Source organism: Lagopus leucura, unplaced genomic scaffold (genome assembly GCF_019238085.1).
Source record: "Lagopus leucura isolate 7727_CA_CO unplaced genomic scaffold, USGS_WTPT01 Super-Scaffold_73, whole genome shotgun sequence".
NCBI classification, from domain to species: domain Eukaryota; kingdom Metazoa; phylum Chordata; class Aves; order Galliformes; family Phasianidae; genus Lagopus; species Lagopus leucura.
The window spans coordinates 84,833,528-84,856,486 of record NW_024962252.1 but is presented as its reverse complement, the minus strand read 5'-3'; the positions used below and the strand labels follow the sequence as shown (position 1 = coordinate 84,856,486).

At 38.8% G+C, this 22,959-nt stretch overlaps 1 protein-coding gene across 2 annotated transcripts in view; it reads left to right on the top strand.

Moving 5' to 3' along the window:
• The first annotated feature begins 130 nt into the window (after positions 1–130).
• RAB3GAP2 (RAB3 GTPase activating non-catalytic protein subunit 2) overlaps positions 131–22,959 on the top strand; it is a 41,761-nt gene continuing 18,932 nt past the window's right edge. Inside the window, exons 1-18 of one of the 2 annotated variants that reach the window (XM_042895233.1) lie at positions 131–249; positions 7,217–7,281; positions 9,864–9,987; positions 11,421–11,502; positions 13,533–13,580; positions 13,691–13,766; positions 13,914–14,015; positions 15,115–15,214; positions 16,364–16,462; positions 17,397–17,545; positions 18,482–18,561; positions 18,682–18,771; positions 19,544–19,683; positions 20,628–20,844; positions 21,142–21,285; positions 21,517–21,599; positions 22,132–22,196; positions 22,551–22,641. In XM_042895233.1, coding sequence (XP_042751167.1) covers positions 141–249; positions 7,217–7,281; positions 9,864–9,987; positions 11,421–11,502; positions 13,533–13,580; positions 13,691–13,766; positions 13,914–14,015; positions 15,115–15,214; positions 16,364–16,462; positions 17,397–17,545; positions 18,482–18,561; positions 18,682–18,771; positions 19,544–19,683; positions 20,628–20,844; positions 21,142–21,285; positions 21,517–21,599; positions 22,132–22,196; positions 22,551–22,641 — 1,864 coding nt within the window. In that variant the 5' untranslated portion in view covers positions 131–140. Of the gene's footprint in view, positions 250–7,213; positions 7,282–9,863; positions 9,988–11,420; positions 11,503–13,532; positions 13,581–13,690; positions 13,767–13,913; positions 14,016–15,114; positions 15,215–16,363; positions 16,463–17,396; positions 17,546–18,481; positions 18,562–18,681; positions 18,772–19,543; positions 19,684–20,627; positions 20,845–21,141; positions 21,286–21,516; positions 21,600–22,131; positions 22,197–22,550; positions 22,642–22,959 lie in introns of both variants that reach the window. The other variant, XM_042895232.1, reaches the window with a different exon arrangement.

Genomic DNA, 22,959 nt, shown 5'->3' with positions numbered 1-22,959 from the left:
CCCCCCCCGCCGCCCCCCCCCCCCCCCCCCCCCCCCCCCCCCCCCACTCGGTTCCGCGCATGCGCCTTGCGCGGGACCGCGCGGCTCCGGCTGCGAGGGAAGGCGGCGACCGCTTCCGGGTCGGGCGGCGCGGCGGCACCATGTCGTGCGCCCTCGTCCCCTTCGGCCGCTTCCAGGATCTGGAGGCGGCCCGCGACTTCCTGTGCCCTCACCGCCGCCAAGGCAGCGCCGTAGCCGGCGGGGAGAGCGGTGAGTCCGGCTTGCCGCTGGAGGGGGATCTGGGGTTTGGCTCCGCGTGCGGGACTCGGTGGGGCGGCAGCCCGGCTGTGCTGAGGATATAGCCTGCCGAGGAAGGTGCCGGCTGGGCGTGCCACGTCTGCAGGCTCTGCCGTCACACTGCCGGGCGCTTCTGGTGCCCGTCCGACCTGCCGCACTCGTCTCCGTCCTGTGGGGTGTGAGTGAAGCTCGTCAGGCACTGCGCGTCTCCGGCTTCACCGTGGAAGTTTGCGGTGTCCTACTTAAAGGAGTGCAGCTCTCAGAGGGTTCTATTAAAGTGCGCATGTCTGAGATCGCAAAGCGCGCTGTGAGCGTGCTAAAGAGTTAGTTTGGTGGCTCCGACGAGAACAAAAGAAGTCACGAAGCAACTGGTCAGGAGCTGGAGACCGGGTTTGTGTTGCACGGGGCAATCCACATCATGGAATGGATTTGGTTGAAAGAGATCACCCGGCCCCATCCCCAGTCGTCGGCAGGGCTGTCCCCCCAGTTCAGGCTGCCCTCATCCAGCCTGGCCTGGAGCACCTCCAGGGATGGGGTATCACAGCTCTGTGGGCAATGCCAGGGCCTCACCGCCCTCTGAGTGAAAAATGACTGCCTGAAATTTAGGCTGAAAAAGCCAAGCTTGCTGTGTGCCCACAGAATGACTGCAGATCCAAACCCAGGGCTCACAGCACAGTGACAGAGATGTGATATGGCATTGACTGTGTGTTGCTGTGCATGGCTGCTTTTGTTCTCATTTGAGCCACCAAACTAACTTTAGCACAGTCTTTGGGCTTTCTGGCAACAGTGTGGAAGGAGTGCATTTGAAGAAGCTGATTGGGATCCTTCTTAAGTTCTCTCATCTATGAACTGAGCTATGAGGGAATGCTGAGATGCTTATTTGAAAAAATCTTAAAGGTTTTGTAGGACATCAGAAGGGGCAAGGCAGCACAGAGATTGTGAAAATGTAAAAATACACTAACTAATTTACTGCTGAATCTTGTTGGCTTCTTTTTTGTGTTTATGGTTGAATTTAATACACTCTATTGTCGAAATGCACTTGGAAAGAAGTAATTTGGGAATAATTTTATGTGGCTCGTCTCGATTGTTGTGCATCTTCGATTATTCAAAGCTCCTAATAGAAAGCAGTAGTGTTCTACTACCATGCTTCTCATTTTAATCCTATGGTACTGTGAAAAATTTACACAGATTCTGCATGGCTCATCTCTTAGTGTCAGTGGTATCTAAAGGATTCTGGAACTGTTAGCACTTTTTTAAAGTGTCTGTTGGATACTGAAGATAAAAGCTGAGGATTGTGTTTGTGTTTCTAAAGGTGCGTGTTGAAAGAAATTCAAGTATTTCTCTATCATTTGATAATACATGCAAGACTGATGGGTGTAAAGGAACTTCTGGATGCTTCTGTTGATGTGGATTCATCAAATGGCAGCTGTAAAGAGAGGAGGCGTTTTGTCTGTTGTAGAAGCACAAAAAAATGATAGCAGCATTGAGATTGCATGTTCTAGAATGTGCTGTTCATCCTCTTTAATGAGTAGACTCTATTTGGGGCTATTTTTGTATTTGCTTATTTAGTCATCAAGGCTGAGTATCAAAACTGAGCGTTTCTCAAAGTACCATTCATTTAGACTTATTCACATCTTTTGGATTGGTAGCTGTAATTTTTTTTGATACTGCAGCTATTGGCTCTAAGTGAGTTAGAGTCCTCAAAGCGACTTTAATTAAAGCACACAAACACGCCATGTTGGAGCACAATGTCTCAGTGCATTCATTTTTGATCAGGTGGAGCACTGTTATAATTTGGAGAGGGGTCATGTTAAAAACGAGCACGTTGTGTAAGTATCTTAAGTGAGGGGAAAAAAGAAATGGATTTGGCTGTGTGGAATGGGAGGTTCCTTTCCCTTTACATTTGTTTTGGAGATCATAGAAATCACTGTCATTGTTTCTTGCTGCCTGCTTTCCTGCCACTCTGCAGTCTAAGCAACTGAGTCACTGAGCTGTGAGGATGTTTGGAAACGTGTTGTGCTGGGTGAGATGGTGTAGGTAATGCCGTCACTGCTGCTCCTGAGGTCTTGTACTCTGAGTTGCTGTTTTTGTCTCTTCCTTTATTCTTTACACCTACATATTAATCCAGTCATTTTTCTTAGTCAGTAGCTGAGTTGTGTGGCAGATCAGAGAAGCACCTAAGGTTTCCTGTAGTCATTATAATTTGAGGAATTTATCTACAGCTTATTTAAAGTGATGTCAGGGATCACTGTTCTACCAGATGCTGAACTGAAACAAATGTACAGCACGTTAGTGATGTAGCCAGGTGGGCCTGATGCTAGGTAGGATTTAGGGTTACCAACATGAAGTAAAACCAAAAATTCAGTACTTGCCTGATGTGCAGATAGTCGTAGCTCATAAATGTGTTTATCTCCCATTACACAAATGACATTCTTCCCCTCCCAAATCATTTCTCCTTGGGAGCTCCCAGGTGACGATGCTTGCATGTAGTACTAAGCAGGTAACTTCAGGGTGGTACACGGCTCAGCCTACAACATTAAAATGCTGCTGCTTACTTTGGGTGGGGCTGGGCATGAGACTGAGGGGGATGTTTTGACCTTGGTAGATGATGTCTAGAGCCAAGAGGTATCACTTCTCTGTCCCTTTTTACAATAGGAATGAAGGATAACCTTGGTAGAGGAGCTCTTCTCCAAAACCCCACAGTGTTGAATTGACAGCATCCTGAAAAGCATTCTTCAGCCCCATTCCTTGAAACCACATATTTGGAACTGTGCTTAACACACTTGGCTTTATCTAGACTAACTAATTTGATTCAGAAATTCAGAAAGCCAGACTTTTTATTTCAGAGCTTCAAACAAGGTTAAAAAAATGCATTACAAAATTAATTTCTAGCTGGCATTTGGCTATGGGATTCTTAAGTGCATCTGTATGCCTCTTATTCAATTTGGTATTTTCCTGTTGAAGAGTCTCTTGATAAACTTTTTTGTATTGCCTCTTTAATTAGATCCTCGCTCTCCGGATTGTGTTGCATACACTTAAGGTTTTTTTCTTTCCATTCCTGTAAGATATAAAAAAGGATAATGCCTTCTTTATGTTTCATATGTAAAGTACATTCTGAGATGCAGGGCAGATGAAAAGATAGGCTCTCAACTCACGTGGGAAAGTGGTGTCAGAGTACTTTGTCCAAACATCCTTTACACCGGTTGGTGTTCTTATTTGTTTTGTTCTGGTTGTTTTTCTGTTTTTACTGCTGTAACATCTTTAGTGGATAGCTTTCCTTCTTTCTCGTTGTGACTGATAACTGGAGCTGCTTGCAATTGAAAAAGGAAGCGCGATGTTTTATGTGTCATCAGTTTCATTTCTTTCCAGTGTTGTATTGTTTCACAACGTTTCCTTCCTGTTGTGCTACCTCCAACTTTGTTTTTTGGATAATCTATGACTGTAAACCGTGGAAATTTGCAGCATTATTTGAAAAAGCTATGTAGTATGGGACCATTTTAAATCATGTTTATTTTTTTTGGATTAAAGCAGTTAAGAGATTCTTTCTCCCTTAGATGGTCACAAGAAATGCATTAGCTGGTTTTTGTTTCTTTTTGGATTAGTGGGCAAATTTAATTTGAATGCCATCTTTTTTCTTTTTCATTTCTTTTAAGATAAGAACAGTACAGATCTGCAAAAGGGCTTCCTAGTAATGCTGTCAAAGCAGACCAGTATGTCTGACAGTCTCCAGTCAGGGGGAGTTTGGGAAGAAATGCCCCGTGATTACTGAATGGCAGAAAGTTGTAAAATTATTTTTAAATAAGTCCTTGGCTTAAAGAGAAAAGAAGCTGATATTTCTGCCCATGCGAAATCCAGGCATAGAACAAATTGGTGCATGACTTGGTTTTATATGCAAGTAGGATGTATGTGTTACATTTCTACATGATGCAGCTTGAGACTTTATGGACTAAAATCTAAAACCATGTTGAAGACAATATTCTGTCTTGAACACTTTATTCAAATCTATCTCATTTAAAAAAAGAAAAACGAACAAAAAACCAACAAACTTTTTTCAGTCATATATCCACATATATAGGGGTGGTCTGATCACCTTAGCTTTTTTCTGCACCCAGTTTTCAACACATGTTCTCCATCTTCTTCTGAGGGATATTTTGTGATGCATTACCACTAGTGAGTAATGCTGTGCTGTAGTTGAAGTATTACAGGTGTGCCCCCCTGCTGGTTCTCTCTCCATTATTTCTGAGATGAATCACTTGTTTAATACTCTGCTTCACTCGCCATTTCAGTTGCATTGCATAGGTGAAGTTCTTGATATGGATAGAGGCACCATTTTTCCAGAATTCATGCTTGGAAGGATGGAAAGAATGCATACAGGGGCTTGAGAAATGTGCATCATTAAAGTACATGGGGCAGTCTGTGTAATACTGGGTGGATACAAAGGAGTAAGCTTGTAATGGCTGTAAGCTGGAGGACATGCTGGCCTTACAGAGCAGGTCACAGCTGCGAGAGATCTTTGCAGCATCACCAGTGGGATGATGCCTCGCTATTACCTCATGTTTTCCTGTCTGTCTGGATTTCTGAGCTATCTAGATTCATCTGAAAGATGATGACAACACTTATAAGTACAGCTGTGCGCATAAAGGCTGCAGGAATTGTAGCGGTGAGGGTTTTATGGTGGGTGTTGAGTCTCAGCATTGATGTGGCAGAGTTCTGGTGGAATAGTTGGTCTGTTCTGTGCTCTGGGGATTGAATTGGCCCTGATGGTGCTTCCTGGAGGTGGTTTTGACTCTCTGGACTGTGATGCACTGACAGTTTTCTTTCCTGCGTGAATTATATAGAAAGGAGTTTTTTTTTCTTTTGAGATAATAAACGCAAATGGAAATAGAATTTGGTTAGCTAGTTTAAACTAAATATTGACGTGGTTTCTGTTTTCTTCTTGCAGCTTATATTCAAAATGCCGTAATTCTCCTTTATCTATTTGTACACTGGAAAGTCATAAAGCCTCATCTTGTATTTGAGCTTGTCTGTTGTTGTTACGCAGGTAGACCTCTTGAGATAACTGCGCAGCCAGCTCTGTATTGGCGATGATGCAGTAAGCTGGCTGACTCACCCGTCTCATAGATGGTGGAGAGGTTTCAATTGTAACAAAGGTTACTCATGTATTAGTTGTTTGGTCATACGCAGTCTTGTGAAACATCTCAGCAGCGTTGGTGGAATGCTTCTTTCTTAATCGAAAATATTTTTAGAGTCGTTTTTCTTCATTAATGGTACAAAAGCTTAAAAAATCTGCGTAAGTAGAGTATAGATTTCAATTTCTGTTTTGTTTTCTAGCTTGATTTTGTTGTTAAAGTAGCCAGAGGTTTTTAGAGAGTGTTCTTGGTATAAACATTCTTGTTCATGCTGTTTGGTCATCCAAAATGTCTGAACCTTTCTTGATTAAAGCTAAATTTAAACTAGGTTGAGATGAGATGCTTAAACTTGTTAAGGTCCAATGCAGCCATGACATCAGTTAATGAAGCTCTTAGAAGAACTCCTCAGAAAATGCTTGAAGTCTAAAGAGACCTGAAGCAGTAACATCAATACATCAATTTCTGTACTTTTTTTTTTAAAGCTATCACAGTGATAAGCTTGTAGTCTTATTGAAGCTTTCAGTGATGGTGGTGGTTCAGAATTGTGTTAAACCTGCTCACTGCAGGAGCTGTACATCTTTTACTATTTAGTGCCTGTGTGCAACTAACCTTTGGATCTTCAGTTCCCATCAAATGCAGCATTTTTGAATGAAAGAATTTCAAATGTTGTTATAAAAGACCAATGCCTCATCCCTGGTAAGACAGCTGAGAAGTAGGCTTCTTCCTACAAATTGCAATTTTCTCAGCTTATTTGAGCTATTCTGTAAGCTTCTGGTTTCCCTGAGGTTTTTGAATGATATAACTGAAACTGTTTGGTGTCTTGTTAACTTTCCCCTGCATTGTTTTGCCAAGAGGTGAATAGGCAGTGCCAGTGTGCTTCTTTTCCCCGTGGAGGCTGTAGCTTCAGCTTTGCTGTGGCTTCTTTGAGAGCAGTTGAATCTGTGTTGTCCTGGCCGTGGAGATTCTGTTATCAGAGGTGAATTTCCTTGCACACAGTCATTTCCTGTCAAAATGGACTTAACTTGCTACCGGCTTGTCCTGCAATTGACTGAAAAACAAACCAAAAACGCCAATATGGAAAGGAAGATAATTTTTCATACAAAATTATTTCACAAAAATTTTCACACATGGTTCTTATGATTTGCAGGGCTTCTGACCTCATCAGTATGATGCTCAAAGGCACAGATGTGAATCCTTGAAGGGATGAGACAACATCCTGTCTCCTTACTTTCTCTTTAGCTACCTGCTAGTATGTACAGGATTGTACTTTTGCTGTCTTTGAAGGAGTAACAATTTTGAATAAAGCTAAAGCTTGGTTTTTACAGGGAGGTCTTAGGTCTTTTAGCTTGCTGAAACAAACTAGGAGTTTATCTTGGCTCTCCTGAAAGAACTCTGGAGAAATTGAGAGAAGGCTAAAGTGGCTGAATGATTTGTCCAGTAAAGTGCAGAGGCCCTGCTGAAGGAGGTGTTGCACAAGGCGCCGTAAGCTGTTACAGCCCAGAGCTCTGCGCACAGTCTGTCAGGTGCTGCTGCACCTGTTTCTAATCTGTACTTAGGTTGCATCTTGATTTTGTTGGCTTTTTTTTACTCTTTCATAGATTTAAAGTGAAGATAAATAGGAGGAAATCCAGCTCTACCTCTTCATGTTGTTTCTTCTTTTTTTTCCCCCTGCAGAGCTTGTTTAGTATCTACTACTAATAAAGTTACAGTGCATTGGTGGAGAAAGGAAAACAACTGCCAGTAATCCACTTTGTGGTTTTTCTTGCTTATGTCATATTCATGTGTTTTTTTTTTTTGTCTGTTTAAAGCAGGTAAACCAACAAACTGGGAAGATGGTGGCTGGGGAGCCTGGGATGAAGCAGAATTACCAGAACCTGTAAGTTCATATGCATGAGTTCTAGGTCTCTGCATTTCAATCTCATTTTCCCTTGCAGTTACTGTGGAGGCACAAATTCAGGCATCTACTCTCAGAATCTAGGTGACTCTCAGAAAAACTGTTTCATAGCATATGCATATGCATATAAAAATATCGTGGTAAGAATAAACACCAAACTAAAACATTCTTCTGTGAATTGCAGGAGAGCTTCCTTGAGTATGTAACTGTTGTGGTAGAGGAATGCATTGTAAGGTGTAAGTAATTCCAGTACTTAAAGTGCATTATTCCTGATTTTTAGGAATAAATAAGAGAATTGATATGAACTGGTCTAAAAACTCGAGTGTACCTACCTGGAAATGGGTACATTCCTTCATTGCTGTCTGTTTTTTCATTGCTTTGATCAGGTCACATCCCTCGTTCTTCTCTTACTGCTTGCCATTCCAATATGTAACTATATTAGGAAGTGCAATTACCCGAAATCTAAAAACAGTGATGTAAGCTGATGTAATTACATGCTGTGTCCTCTGTGTCAGCTTTAATGGTTTGCAGCTGCCTGTGTGGTTTGGGGATGACAGTCCAAAATATTCGTGGGGAATGAGGAATGCTGGAAATGCATCAGATTTGGATAAAAGTGAAAGAGTAAAGTGGTTTTAAAAAAAAAAAATGTAGATTTTAATTTTACTTGGAACAAGTGCCTGAAATTAGCTTTTGAGGGAAAAAAGGAGAGTAGTTAACTTTATTTAGATACGGTGGCAAGGAAGAAAAAGTATTTCTGTACTTTGCTCTTAGTAGCTGTCTGAATGGTGTCTTTTGGGGGCCTGGGCATGACAGTGAAGTTATGGTCATCAACCAGTCTTAAGTGTAGACTTTGAAATCCTGAACCACTGGTGTAAATATCTTTCTACTAGTCACACAGTACTCTCTTTATGTTGTGATGTATGGATGATATTAAAGAGGAGATGAAATTAAGCAAGCAGGATGAGGGCTGCACTGTTGGTCTTTGCAGGGAGAAAAACATCCTTCTTCCAACGAGCGTATTTGAGAATAATGCAGCTAGCCTGGGGTTGGTGTTGAGGGTGAGACTTGTAGCTGTCAGGGATGACTTGCGTAAGGTGTTAGGGAAGCTGTTTCTGTATAGAAATCCTCTGCATCCGAATGAATCATCTGAAGAAAACTGCTTGATAAATTCCATGTTAGAGCTAATAGGAGAAGTTGAAGAATCCAGGCCTCGCCTTGCTAAAAAAAAACCCTGTTCTGTATTTATCTCAATGTGCAGGAAGTATGCCTGAGGAATGGGGCAGAATCTTCAATTTTTTACTTGAATGAGGAAAACTGTGTTATGAGGAAAAATATGTTATTACAGCTGAGGTGAAAAGTTTGAATGAGCATGGTGTGTCTTAGGGATGAGTCAGTCCCATGCTGATGTCAGGGAATAAAAGGGAGTATAAAAACTTTCAAATAGGATGGATATTCAGCTCTCATTTCAATGAAGTGAAATTCTCAGCCACATTTTTATTACAAGTGTCATAAGCTTTTGTAATTTGGTAGATTCAGCAAGTGTAACTGAATTGTAATTGATCTTTTCCTAGAGCATTTCATAGAATCTTAGCATAACCTGAGTTTGAAAGGACCCCTAAGAATCACTGAGTCCAGCTTGTGGCTCCACACATGACCACCCAACATCCAAACCATATGACTGAAAGCACTGTGCCAACACCCCTTGAACTCTGCCAGCTCAGCACCACAACCCCTGCCTTGAGCAGCCTGTTCCATGCCCAATGTTTCGATGTCTGAAGTATGTTTCTACATATATACACATGTTTTTCTTCTAGAGGAATTTCCTACTTCTTCATTTTAGGGAGTTGTAGGTGAAAACAGCTCTGCATTTAATCCTCATATGTTTCTTATAATTAGTTGAGTTGGAGCTAGTTTTAACTGGGATGTGTAGCTTGTTGTGAACCATGTGGTTTGCTAGTAAATATGCTCTAAATCTTTTGCCATGTTTGAACTGTAAAAGGGAAAAGTGAAAATAAATATTACAATCCTAGCTCCCAGTGTGATTAAGGAAAAAGTATTACTATAGAATTTGGCATCCGTAAACAGACAAGAATGACATGAAAGAAAGATTCACTTGTATGAATCAAGTGATAGCGTGGACGAAGGTAGTTATCAGAGTATTTGCACTGTGCTGATGTTGACCAGATGATGGACATTCAGTGTATTCTTTATATGCACAAAGTGACTTTCTAATGCTGTGGCATTATGAAAGGAAATGAATGTAACAGGCAACCATGAGTGTGGTCTGTCGGTTCTTCCTGCAGCTTTTCTCTGGACGAGACTTGCATTTCTTCCAAACAAATGCAGCTTCATTACTAATTTGCAGACTTGCAGATGTAATTAGTGTAAGGTTGATGTCTTTTTGTGCATCGTGTTTCTTAATGCAAATTTGTGCTTTAGCAATTTGATAGGTAGTTGTGCATTCAGCAGTGGTATTGATATTAAGCCAAAGTGTAAATCTGAATCTTGCAGGTTGTGCTGTGTTTAAAAGTCACTGCATACATTAACTAAAGCTTTACTTGTAGGAAGAAGAGGAATCTACTTCTAAGAACCAGAGAAATTACTGGCTTCAAGACTGTGTGTTATCCTTATCACCAACAAATGACCTGATGGTAATAGCTAATGAGCAGAAGGCAGTCTTTTTAGTGTGTAAGTATACGTTCTGCTAAGTATGTAAGCATATACATTTAAGAGTAGTCAGGGCAAAATCTATTTTTTCCCCCTATTTCTGGAGTTATCCTTAGGAATATGAACATTGAAGAGCCAGCTCCCATTTATCTACTTGCAATGGCCTGGTTGCTTTTGCCAATAACAATTGCAGTACATGAGTATGATATGTTGGTGATTCTTTCCCTTTACTCTGCCTTTGTAAAAACCCACCTGGAGTACTGCATTCAGCTCTGGGATCTCCGAAATAAGAAAGACATGGAGCTGTTGGAACAGGTCCAGAGGAGGGTCATGAGAATGATCAGAGGACTGGAGCACCTCTCCTGTGCATAGAAGCTGAGAGAGCTGGGATTGTTAAGCCTGGAGAAGAAGAAAGCTCTGGGGATACCTTACAGTAGCCTTCTGTTACCTAAAGGAAACCTGCAATAAAAATGTACAGGGACTCCTTATGGGGAAGTACAGTGGCAGGCCAAGGAGTAATGACTTTAAAAGAAAGGAGTTAGGTAGTTAGATTGCATTAAGTTCATACACTGCAAGTGTTATTCTCTGAAGAGTTGTGTGATCTAAAACCCATGTGGGTTAGTTGCTAATTTTTCAAAGAAAATAGGACAGCAGTGGTCCTCAGAAAGTTCCTATTGCATCAAGAATAAGGAGATGATTTAGCTTATCTGCTGGAGGGTGCTGCTAGAATGCTCAGCAGTAACTATACCACACAGTGGCCAGAAGTGTCCTTGTGTCTTAAACTTTAGGCATCAATCAAATGCCACACAGTGCTAGTTTTCTTAGTTGTCCGTCTGCAACTGGAAGTTGATGAAACAAAGTGTCAGTTGTAATAGCACTCTGAATAGGAAAGTGTTGTGTTTTCTAGCACTATGCTGATTAAAACTTGCCCGCCTTAGTGTAGGATTTTCGTGTTCTCAGGGTTAGCTCTAAAATTTTGTTATTTATTTAAGCTTCAGTAATCATCCCAGAAGAAGTTTGCGTTAATTGAACCTTTTAAAATTTAATGAAGTGGGTATTACTATATGTAATTTTTTGAACAAAACTAGTCATTTCATAATGATTTTAATAGTATATTGGATGTGGCTCTGGGCAGCCTGGTCTAGTGGTTGGCGACCATGCACGTAGCAGGGGGGTTGAAACTTGATGATTATTATGGTCCTTTTCAACCCAGGCCATTCTATGATTGTTCTATGCAAGTTTGTACAAAGGTACGAGTTTTTTAGAAAAGTCAGTAAAAATAATATTCTTTTTAGTCTTCAAGGTATATGTAACTTGTGGTTAATCTAAGTATATGTAACTCGTGGTTAATCTAAGTGTGATAAGATGTATTTTATGAAAGAGCTATTAGGAATAGACTTCTGTGAGATGTAAGACATTACAGTTTTATAGATGGCATCTATTTTTAATCATAGCTAAATGGAAGCAGAGTGACAAGGGAAAAGAAGAAATGCAGTATGCTGTTGGCTGGAGTGGCTGTCTGAGTGTTGAAGAAGGGTAAGTGTTGGAATGCAGTTGTGATTAAAACATTGTTTTTCTATTTAATAATTAACAATTTGTACTGTCAGCTTTGTTTTTTGCTTTTGTCCAAGTGCATTTATGTTTTCAGACATTCATATGTTGAAAACAGAAATGGACTAACCTGGGTGAGCTTTGCGAAGGTCACCACTCATGGGTACTGTGTCTCAGGACATGCTCATATAAATTAGGAGGAATTCTGTCAGTGCAGTTTAATGTATTTACATGTAAATTAGAAATCAAATCTGGGTTTTCAAGCTTTATATAAGTACTAGGAGAATGTTTTTTGAAAATCTGCTTTTCAAGTAGAGGTGGGATTTTGGTAGGGGATGTTGCTACTGGAAGTGCATGAAATTGTTCCAGAAATAATTCTTTCCATTTTCAAAATCTCAAGTAAATGTGAAGATCTCTTTGGTTAAGAAGTCAGTCCAAATTACAAGCTGTGAGCAACATTCATGTGCTTTTTTTGTGTTCATCTTTTCAGATGCATTGAATTTATCTATCTGTGAATACAGTACAGTAAACAGCCTGTTACCAGTTTTTGTCACTTTTTGAAATGGTTTTGGTGCTCTAAGTCATTTAGAACAGTTAGAAAATTTGCCTTGGAAATACATTTGGTATTTATACAAAATTTCTGCTGGATCTGTCTTCAAATAACCAGACTGACACTTTCTGGAATCTCCCATATGGAGTAGGATTTGGATTTCATTATCAAGTTTGCAGTCTTGAGTTGTCTGCATTTGAGTATGCCTGTTGGCTTCAGCCTTCTGTTATGCTGCAGGAGGTGCTGAATTAATCAGCCATTTTCCAATCTGTATGATAAGCCTGCTGCTGCAGTGAATTTGAACTATTTTGTAACGTGTCCCTTCAGGGCTTTTCCCCATTCTACCACTGAAATTACTATGTCATCTTCTACTCTAAACAAACCAACTGCACAACAAATGAACAAACCCCTCTGTTCAGAGCCTTAGTACTGTTCTTTGAGATCCGTTGTGGAATGGGTGGCTTTCTTTAGATAGACACAGCTAAATTTGTTACAGCTTGATTTAAGGTTTGCAAGTGTTTCCTGTAGGTGAGGGTTCTATTTCTGTGGAGGTGTCAGTAGGACAGTCTCTGCCAGATTGTCTAAAGCCTTGTGGCGTTTTTTGCCCAGAGCTGTCTTTAGCTGATATGTTGTGAGGCAGCTAAGCTTTCCTCTTAAAGATGAGGTTTCACTGAAATGGATATTAAGTTGTGGTTATATTGCAATTCATGTCAAACTTGTGTTTAGGAATTTTTTTCTATAATTTTCTAGCCTGGTTATTTAATTACTAGTTGGGGAATGGAGGTGGTCTGAAATGCAAATAATCTGCAGTACTGGAAGCTTTTATGCTTCAAATGCTATTCAGGATGTAATCTTGAATTTATATGGTATTCCATAAAATCTTTGTACTTCTTCTGTTTCCCTAGACTGTGTAAAGCTTTCTGTTGTAGAAACAGCTAAATAATTTTTGATTTGAGATATTGAAGCCTGCTCCTCTGCTTGCCTTCTGCGTGCTGTGCCTGCCATGCTCAGTTTCCGTTACTTGGGAAGACCAAGTTACTTCTTGAAATGTTATCCAGTTGTAATGATGAATACAATGGATGTAAAAATCTATTTGGTTCCATAATGTATTTCAGAACTGTGTTTTTGAGAAGTGTGGTCCAGGTGTAGTATTTGTTTTTTTAAGCAGCAAGTCTTTACTGAGAGTACTGGCGGAATGATCAGTCTTGAGTGATGAAGGAGAACAATAACAAGGTGTAATAGGCACTCACTGCAATCTGTTTAGGTACTTACATGACCTTGTAATTCAAAATGTCTTTAAAAGGAAGGTTTTCTTTTTTTGCTTTTTCTCATTTGAGCTTGATAAATTATGTGCTGCGTTACTATATTGTTAATATGTTTAAAATGTTGACAAGATGTCATGTAGAGCAGTCTTCTACAACTGGAAAGTAAAATATGCTTATTAGTTTTATCTTTCTCTTTCTAGTGAATGTGTGAGCAGTGTGTTGTGTATCCCATTGGCAAGTCAGAAGAGGTAAGGATTGATATTCCTATGAATATGCATTCTCCTTACATTACACCCTCATATGTTTATGACTTAGAGCAGGATTAGTTTTTAACTTCTAATGTATCTTTATGAAACAGGAGCTCCACAGGTCGTCCTGACTGGACCTGCATTGTGGTTGGCTTCACCTCTGGCTATGTTCGTTTTTACACTGAGGTATGTTTCTCAGCACAGCGAGCCCACAAGAAAGCCATTCTAATAAATACCTATTTCTAAAAAACATCTACTTTCACAGACAATGTTTTTTGTCTTCCCTGAGAAAAAGCACAGTAATGGTCACACTTATTGTTCTTTCTCTTTTAGAGCGGAGTGCTGCTTCTTGCACAGCTTTTAAATGAAGATCCTGTCCTGCAGCTTAAGTGCAGAACCTATGAAATTCCCAGGCATCCTGGTGTCACAGAACAGGTTTTGTCAGATTATTTCAAAAGCGAAGTGGCAGTGTTAAGGGGTATGGAAGGGAGTCTTCTCTGTGAATCCTCTACGTCCTTTACCAGTTTTTCCATGGGTAGAAAATTCCTTACAAGAGACTGCAGATTTCTTTTTCTAGAATTATATTATATAGTTTGAGGAGGATTCAGCATTTCTTATTACTAATTCAGCATTTCTTGTTATTAGTAGTATTTAGTTTACTCTGTAGATTTCTTGTGGTTATCTCAGCAGCAGCATTGCAAAGGAAGGCTTAATTCATCTCCTATTTCTCATTTGTGTGCACAAAATATGATAATGTATTGATGATGAAAGGAGAAAACAAAACTTGATAGGTAGGTGCCAGGAGCTCTATGTACGCATTCACAAGCATTTATGTTCTTTCACAGAGAAGATAGCTAAAAATTGAAGCCATGGTTATGAGAGTGCTAAGAATCTGCATAATGACTGTTTCCTACAGAGAAGTTTTTTGTAGAGCTCAAGCTACTTAGTAGAAAAGCCAGCTTTCTTTGCTTTTGGCTGAGTAGGCATGCTGTGTGCAGAAACCTAATGAAGTTAAAGACATTTCTGAGTTTGCGTTATGCATGTGTTTGTGCATTGTTAGCATGATGTTTTGAGATCGGTTTTGAAATACAGAAACATTAAGGAATTTGAATCCTGAGTTTGTGTGACCAAGTTAATGTTTTTGTGCCCAAGTGGTAATGCATGTGCTAATCCACTTAAAAATTTGGCTCATGAAGCATTGTTGTATTCTAGATAGACCTGATTTTCTGTGGTCTTCACAAGCCACTGTAGATTTTATATTTTCTCCCTAAGCCATAAAATGTACTAAGCAAGCATAAGAGCCATTGAAGGAAGACAAAATGATAAAATGTTAGGTCTGAATAACTATTTATGGGATGGCACAACACTTAGTTCTTTTAGTTCTGCCTTATTGTTTTGCCTGGGGCTTGTTAGAAATTAACTCTTTGGGTGTAATACTTGTCTTCATGTAGTTCACTGCTTATTTTCTAGCTACTGTGTTGTAACAGTTGCAGTGATTTCTCTTTTTTTTTTTGTCTTTAATTTTTTCCTACAGAATGAAGAGCTAAGTATCCTGTATCCAGCAGCAATTGTGACAATTGATGGTTTCAGTCTCTTTCAGTCCCTACGTGCTTGTCGCAACCAGGTAGCAAGAGGTATAGTTAAGAGAAAGTTTTTATTTCTGAGTCTCTTTATTTTGTGTAATGTGAAATACTATTTACTTACACTTATCAGATATCAAGTCAAGGTAAAACTCAAATCTTTTTCCTTGTCCTTTAGTATGGAGGCATCTTTTGCATTTGTGGTAATTCCTTACACCACAGAAAATGTCCTCAGCACAAGTTGTCTGAGTGCCATTGACTACTGTGTACGTTCTCACCGTAGTGCTGTGTGCTGGTTGTGGCTTGGATAGAATTTGTTTTCTTCACATTAGCTCATGTTATGCTGTTTTGTATTTGTTACCAGCACAGTGTTGATAACACATTAGTGTTTTAGCTGGTGCTGGACAGTACATAGTGTCAAGGCCTTTTCTGTTTCTCATACTGTCCTGCTGGAGAATAGGCTGTGGTGTATGAGAACTTGAGAGGGGACACAACCGAGAGAGCTCCCTGTTTCTCATATCATGTGGTGTTGTGCCGGTAGTAAAAGATGGGGCAAAGGAAGAGGAAGGGAGGATGTTCAGAGGTAGTGTTAGTCTTCTGAAATGCCTTTTTTTTTTTTTTTTTTTTTTTTTTTTTTTTTGTGAAAAAAACCTGCCTTTTTTGAAATGGCCAAACATTTGCCTGCTGGTAGGGAGGAGTGAATGAATTCCTTGTTTGACTCTGTTTATGCACGCAGCTTTTGCTTTACCTAATAACTGCCTTTATCTCAAATCATGCAGTTCTTTTCACCATCCCCTGTGGGGGAAGTGAGTGGCAGCTGTGTGGTGCTTAGCCATGTTAACTCACAACAGCATGTTAAAGTAATTCTTTGGCTAGTGAGTTGCCACATAAATATGCCTAGACCACAGAAATAAATTGTAGTAGCCTCTGTAATTTGTGTAGAATAGTAAACCATGCATAATTTGTAAACTCTGTAAATAGTAAATAAAGTTGTGATGGGTATTGTGAAATTCTATCCAGTTAATGGTGTTTTAATTTCATTATGGAAAGTATTTCAAAATGCCATTTTACTTCAGCAGCTATTCAAATGTATGTTAAATTAAAATTAAATTATTCTTCAGATCCTATCAATTTCTTTCTGTTATTCTTTTCCTTTGACTAAGTAGATGTGTTTTTTTTTTTGTACTTACCAACATTTGTCAGCTGCAGCATCTGGCAATGAGAATGTTCAGCCACCACCTCTAGCTTATAAGAAGTGGGGTTTGCAGGACGTGGATACAATTGTTGACCATGCTAGTGTTGGTAAGCATTTTTGTGTACTTTCATATTTGGCTTGAATGAAATTGAATGTTTTGGAGTTAAACTTGGGGTGAGAGCACTTACTTCTGTTTGGGTAGAAATAAGTGGGAGAAGACTGATGTAGTGAATAATCTGATTAACCGTCACCAGAAGTGTATCGTACTTCTTGTTGTTTTGAGCATTCTCCTTTCAGTCTGAGGAGAGAGAAAGGGAGGCAGCTCTAGCTGTCTTGTCCTCTCATTTGGTAAGAAACAACAAAGAGACTGGATAGATGCAGTTCTGTTTCTGCCAGTTGAAAGCACCATCTGGTAGGCAAATTAAGGCTGATATTGGTATGCTCCAGCACATCAAGAAACGAAAACTTGGAATTGTACCTTTCCAAAAGAAAGCAGCATACTTCTATACTCCTGGAGTCTTAAAGTCCTTAGGAATTTGCAGAAGCCTGGCAGACAGTAAACTTCATTACTCTTCCATCTTTCCTTAAAAACATTAAGTTGGAAGGGTGCTCAGTAGACAAGTGAAGTGGGTTTTGTTAACCATGTATTTTTGCTGTTAGACTGCACAGTACTGATACTGCCCTTCAGCACGTGTCTCTACTAGTTCTGTAGTTAATGTTTGGGCAACATGTGGAAGCTGCACTTCTCTCATTATGTCAGATTGTTCCCATTTTTCATCACTGCAACAAGTTTTGTTAATTTTTTTTTTTAATGAAATCTAGGAGACTTTGTCGTAGTTGTTTGGTTTACAAGAGCAAATTATGTTTTTTTAATTAACTAAAATACATTAGGTTTCTGTTCAGTTCTTTGGAATTAGTGTGGTTAGGGCTACTCCTTTCCAAACGTTGAATGATCAGCCAAGAAAACAGGGCAGGAACGTATTTAGACTTAAATCAATCATGTACTTTTGTATAAAACACCTGCTTTTATGTCTTTGGTAGGCATTATGACGCTATCTCCTTTTGATCAAATGAAGACTGCCTCCAATATAGGTGGATATAATGCAGCTATAAAGAACAGCCCACCTGCTATGTCTCAGTATGTTACAGTTGGATCCAATCCCTTCACTGGTTTCTTTTTTGCCCTGGAGGTATGTACCTCGAAGCTGACTTGCTGAAATTGCTTGAATGATTAATCCTTGTCATCTCAGTATCAGTATTCTTATATTCATTTTATGCTGATGTTTCACCCTTTTCTTGACCTTCAGAAAATGGAATGATTGGGAGAGTAATGTCTACCAGTTTCTGTCACTGAAAAAGTTAATTCCTTAGCTCAAAACAAATGTCACAGTCATTTGTTAATTTATTGCCAGTTAGGTACCTTGAGGTTTTATTTATTAATAATTAGATTGTGGTTCTGTTCACAAGCATCTTAAGCATTTTTGGAGACCTTCTGTCTTTGGTTATGTACAAACAGAACCACTACATGTGGGAGAGAACTAACAATTCTTGCTTAATTATACCTATGATACATTCATGCTTCCTGGTTGGGTTTTTTTGTGATTTTTTTTTTTTTAACCTTGTATTGGAGGAAAAGAATGCCAGTGTACTTATGTATGCCTTGTATATTCGGACTGCTAGCCTTATTGGGGTCAGAAGCTGACTGAAAATGCTAGAATTGAAATTTTTATTATGTGCTTGCCTCTGCAGTGTGATTAAGACAAAACTGCTAAGATTTGTGTTTGCAAGGAAATCAAAGCCATGCGCCAGATAACTCTATAGTAAATCATACACAGACTTTCTTTAACTTTTGTTACAGACAAACATACTGAGCCACCAGTGACTTGCAGGAGGATTTTTGAAATGGTAGAGAGATGTCAGAATGGCTTTGCTGGGGCAGTGAATTAAAATTTTGCAGAGTGTTAAAGCTATGCTTTCTGAGCTGAAAGTCCATAAGAGAACTGAAAAACTATTCTGCAGTTGAGTTCAGTGTAAGAACTATTTCTTGGCATTGTAAATGCTATTCCTTCATTCCAGGGTAGGTCACAGCTATTTCTTGACTACCTAAACACTTTCCTTTCTTTCAGGGTAGCTCACAGCCCCTGTTGTCTCATGTTGCCTTAGCAGTTGCAAGTAAACTGACCTCAGCATTATTTCATGCTGCCAGGTAACAAAATAAAAGATTATATTAAGTGATATGTTTTAGTAGATTCATAATAATTTGAGATTTTTTTTTTTTTTTCAAAACTGTTAGTATAATTCTCCTAATGCCTTCTTCTTTTGCAAGTGGCTGGCTTGGTTGGAAGAGCAAACATGAGGAAGAACCTGTCCAAAAACAGAAGCCAAAAGTTGAACCTGCAACCCCATTAGCAGTGAGGCAAGTTTGATATGCTGTCTCAATTGCTGGAAAGCTCTTGTGTTCTTAATTATTTAAATGGTTTTGAAAGGTATAACTGATGAGCCTGTGTGTTTTTCCCAGTGTTAAACAGCGATAGTAGTTTGTAGATCACTTGTTTTAGGCTTTGTTCCATTTCAGTTTGTCATTCTGTGCAAATTACTCATCTCTTTCAACTCGTTGATATGAAAGAACAATTTGCATAGTTCAATGTTAGTATAAATATGTTAATATCACCTGAAATTTATCACTGAAGTACTTCAAAGAAACTGTGTGACGTGCTTACTACTGATGATAACTTAAAGCATCTCAGAAAAATTAGGAAGTACACTGATTCCCTGTAGGATAGTGAGAGAGGAGAATGGGAAAAACAGGTTGTAACGTAATGTTTTTCATGACAGATGGTAAGAGACTAAATTTGGTTGATTTTCTCGTGTGTTTTTTTCCTTGAAGTATGTTCAAGACTACTTGGAATTAAGAGGGCTTGTAAAGAAACCCACTGTTCTGAGATCCTTGTCTGACAGTGCTTCCCAAGGCAGTTATTTATCTTAATTCCTGAATTCTGGTTTTCAGTAGGATATTAACAGACCTTCAAGATAATTCTGCTTCTCTCGCTAGACAGCACAAAAACTTGATCGTTATTTGTTAGTTTTACCCAAATCTTTTTGGTACCTTAATAAAAAGCTAATCTATTACTGTTTAGTATTTCTGAAGAAAGAAAAATCTATCTAGTGATTTTCTGTTTGATTTCTAGGTTTGGAATTCCAGATTCCCGTCGTCATGGTGAAAAAATATGTCTTTCCCCGTGTAATACTTTGGCGGCAGTGACAGATGATTTTGGAAGAGTTATTTTACTGGATGTTACAAGAGGACTTGCAATTCGCATGTGGAAAGGTAAGATATTGTATGTCAATATAGCAATAATGTTTCAATATAGTGTGGCTTCTTATTTTCAGACTTGCAATTCCGAGAGTTTCTCAATAATCTAAGTTGCTCTTCATATTTGAAGTTTGTAGGTATGGTATGGTGCTTTCTAATGTTCCTGGACCTATTTCTCATCATTACTGAGAGCTTTCTATTGTCTAGATTGCAGTGCCAGAGTCTCAAGGTTTTTTTGGTTGTCAGACATGTATTTACCAGCCTTTCCCTGCTGTGGATTTGAGTGAGGCTGTTGAAATGTGAAGTAGTTTTTTGGATTTTTAAGCAAATAACACTCAGTGAGTTAAATGTTATATTTTCTCATTGATAGAGTTGCTTTGCCACCTACTTAGTATAATATATTTTGTTATAGACTCATTTTATACGTTCAAATTTTGCTTGTAGTTTGAAATCCTCATTCATACTTGCTAAAACAATTACACAGTTTAATGAGGAGCATCTCTACTTAAACACTTGTGAAGTTTGTAGTAGGAGAAGATACTTGCATTACTCAGAGTAAACAGACATTTTTATTGATTTACTAAAAATTGCATTTTAATAATTAAAACATATGAATGCAAACTTACATTCTACTTAATTACAATATACGTTTTCTTCCCTAACACTTCTTTTTTGTTGTGTTGAAATAAGAAATATGGGTGCTTACTGCAGATCTTCTGAGAAGCATTTCCATCACTGTAACGTTGAAAGTACAGACCTGATGGGTTTCATTTTCTTACGGTTTCTTCTAGAAGAACTTGTTCCTTCTGAAAGCACTGCAGCAGAGAGGAATCCTGATGGGTTCTAAATGTGTACCCTAGTTTTTAGCAGGAGTCTGGCTACTGGCCAGAGATGTGCAGTTTAAATCTTAATCACATCTACATTTCTGTACACTAAAGAATCTGTTTTTTCTTACAAAGGATACCGTGATGCAGAAGTTGGTTGGATACAGACTGTAGAAGACCTTCATGAGAGGGAGACTGAGAAGATTGATTATTCTCCATTTGGAAATGCACAGTGTCCAAGCAGAGTGGCTCAGTTCCTTGTGATCTATGCTCCAAGGAGGGGAATTCTGGAAGTCTGGAGCACGCAGCAAGGGCCTCGTGTTGGGGCCTTCAATGTGGGGAAGCATTGTAGGTAAGAAATTTTAGCATGTGGGCATGCTTTCTGTGCTTTTGCAGCACCTGGATATACCAGTGGCAGAAGTAGAAAGCACTGGCAGGCTCTTATTGTGTTACCGGCAGTGTTTATACTGAACATATCTTATTATATATATATAAATGGGATTTTGTCATGCTTTATCACTGTATAGTTTCTTGATTCAGCAGATGTTAAGCTTTTGCTTAATTGAACAAAAAATTTTTAAATGTGAACATTGGAGGATGCTGATTTTATTATTTCCTATAAATGCCATGATTTCTTAATTGTTTTTAGACTGTTGTATCCTGGTTATAAAATAATGGGCTTAAACAATGTTACCAGTCAAGGATGGCAGCCCCAGACTTACCAGATATGTCTTGTTGATCCAGTTTCTGGAAGTGTGAAGACTGTCCATGTACCTTTTCATTTTGCATTGAGGTAAGGACTATTTGCTCTGTATAACTAAATTTCAGTTACTGTATTTAGAAACTATTTATAGAGAGCCACTCTTGTGTTCCTTCTCAGACTGAATGATTCTCTGGTAATAGCCTTATTGGTTTGTGTGCATTAACATAGTTAATGTGGTGTTACCTTTAAGTAGCTTACATATAATTCAAGTAGAAGAATTCCATTTTATTAACACGTACAAATGAAATTATTTCTCTTCAGTGATAAAAAGAGTGAGCGAGCAAAAGATATGCATCTAGTGAAGAAGTTAAATGCTTTGCTCAAAGCTAAAACCTCAGATCTAGGTAGGTCTTCTTAAATAATTTCTTCAAGCTGTATGTTATGAGGTGGTGCTTCTGTTTGTTGTCCTGTAAGTGTAGAAACAGATGTTTTGATAATTGTGTGTGCTGTAAATTATGATCCTGAAATGGCTTGTATTTTTTTTTTTGTAAACTACTGAAATACATGTATCTCATACAAGGATCCAGTATGAGTGTTATCTGCCCTTTAAATCTTGATTAAACTCTACTCTGAGTGCTTGCTTTTAACATGAGCCTTTTGCGACACAGTTTTGCTCTGTAATGGAGATCGGTGTTTCAATGAATGTATCCTCCTTCCTTTGAAAAATATTCTTCTCTTATGAAAGATATATTTGGAATAAGAGATGCCACTGAGCTGTTTTATTTTCACCAAGCTTATTTTTGGCAGCTTTTTAAAAGTATCTTAAATTCTGTAGGATAAGCCAATGTGCATCACAGCTGCAGTGCAACTAGACTTGCTTTTTTCATAATTCACTTGAAAAATAGGAATTAATGTAGTAATTTTCCTTGTTCACAGACTTGATTGAAGCTGAAGCAAAGGAATTAATACTTGATATTAAATACCCTGCTACAAAGAAACAGGTGAATATTTAATGCCAGTGTTCTTCAACATTAAAAAAAAGTTATTAGTTTTGATAAATCTTTCTTAAACGTTTTAAAATACCTCACTTGTTCCAAGAGTTACTTGAAGCAAATCATGGAGCTGTTACTCTGACTTGTGACTTCCTGAAGGTATCTTCCACAGTAAAAGCTGAAATAATAAAAGCAGAGCAGGCCAGCAGACCTTGTTATAGGATCAAACTATGCCACAGGTATATGTCAAGACCAAAAAAAAACCTGTAAATCATTGTCAAAGTTGTACTGTTGTTGGCTTACCTTATGCCTTAACAGTAAAGTGAAGCAAATGTTTAATTCTTTTGAATGTCTGCTTAACAGGCTCTGGAAAGTATATTGACAAGTGAACGCGTGCCACTTTCGTCTCTCACAAACATCACTCAGACGTTAATGGATAATTTAGAAAAACAGGGTAGGTGGATATTTATTTTGCAATTACAGTGAGGCATTTCCACCATATCTGCAGTGCTGTAGGACAGTTCTAGAACTGCTCTGTTCCACAGAGAGGCCAAATTAGATCTGCTTAGGTTGGGTGCTAGGTATCACAGAATGTTGCTTCTACACGTTTATTTTTTTCTGCACAGACAGCAGATAGCTTGCTAACAAGTATGCTTCGCTATACTTGCCATGTACCTAACAACTTGTGATTATATTTAAAAATAAAAATGAAGTGACTGGGCTGAGTGCTTGCATCCAGAAAAAAAATTGCCTTCAGAAAGAAGGCTTCACA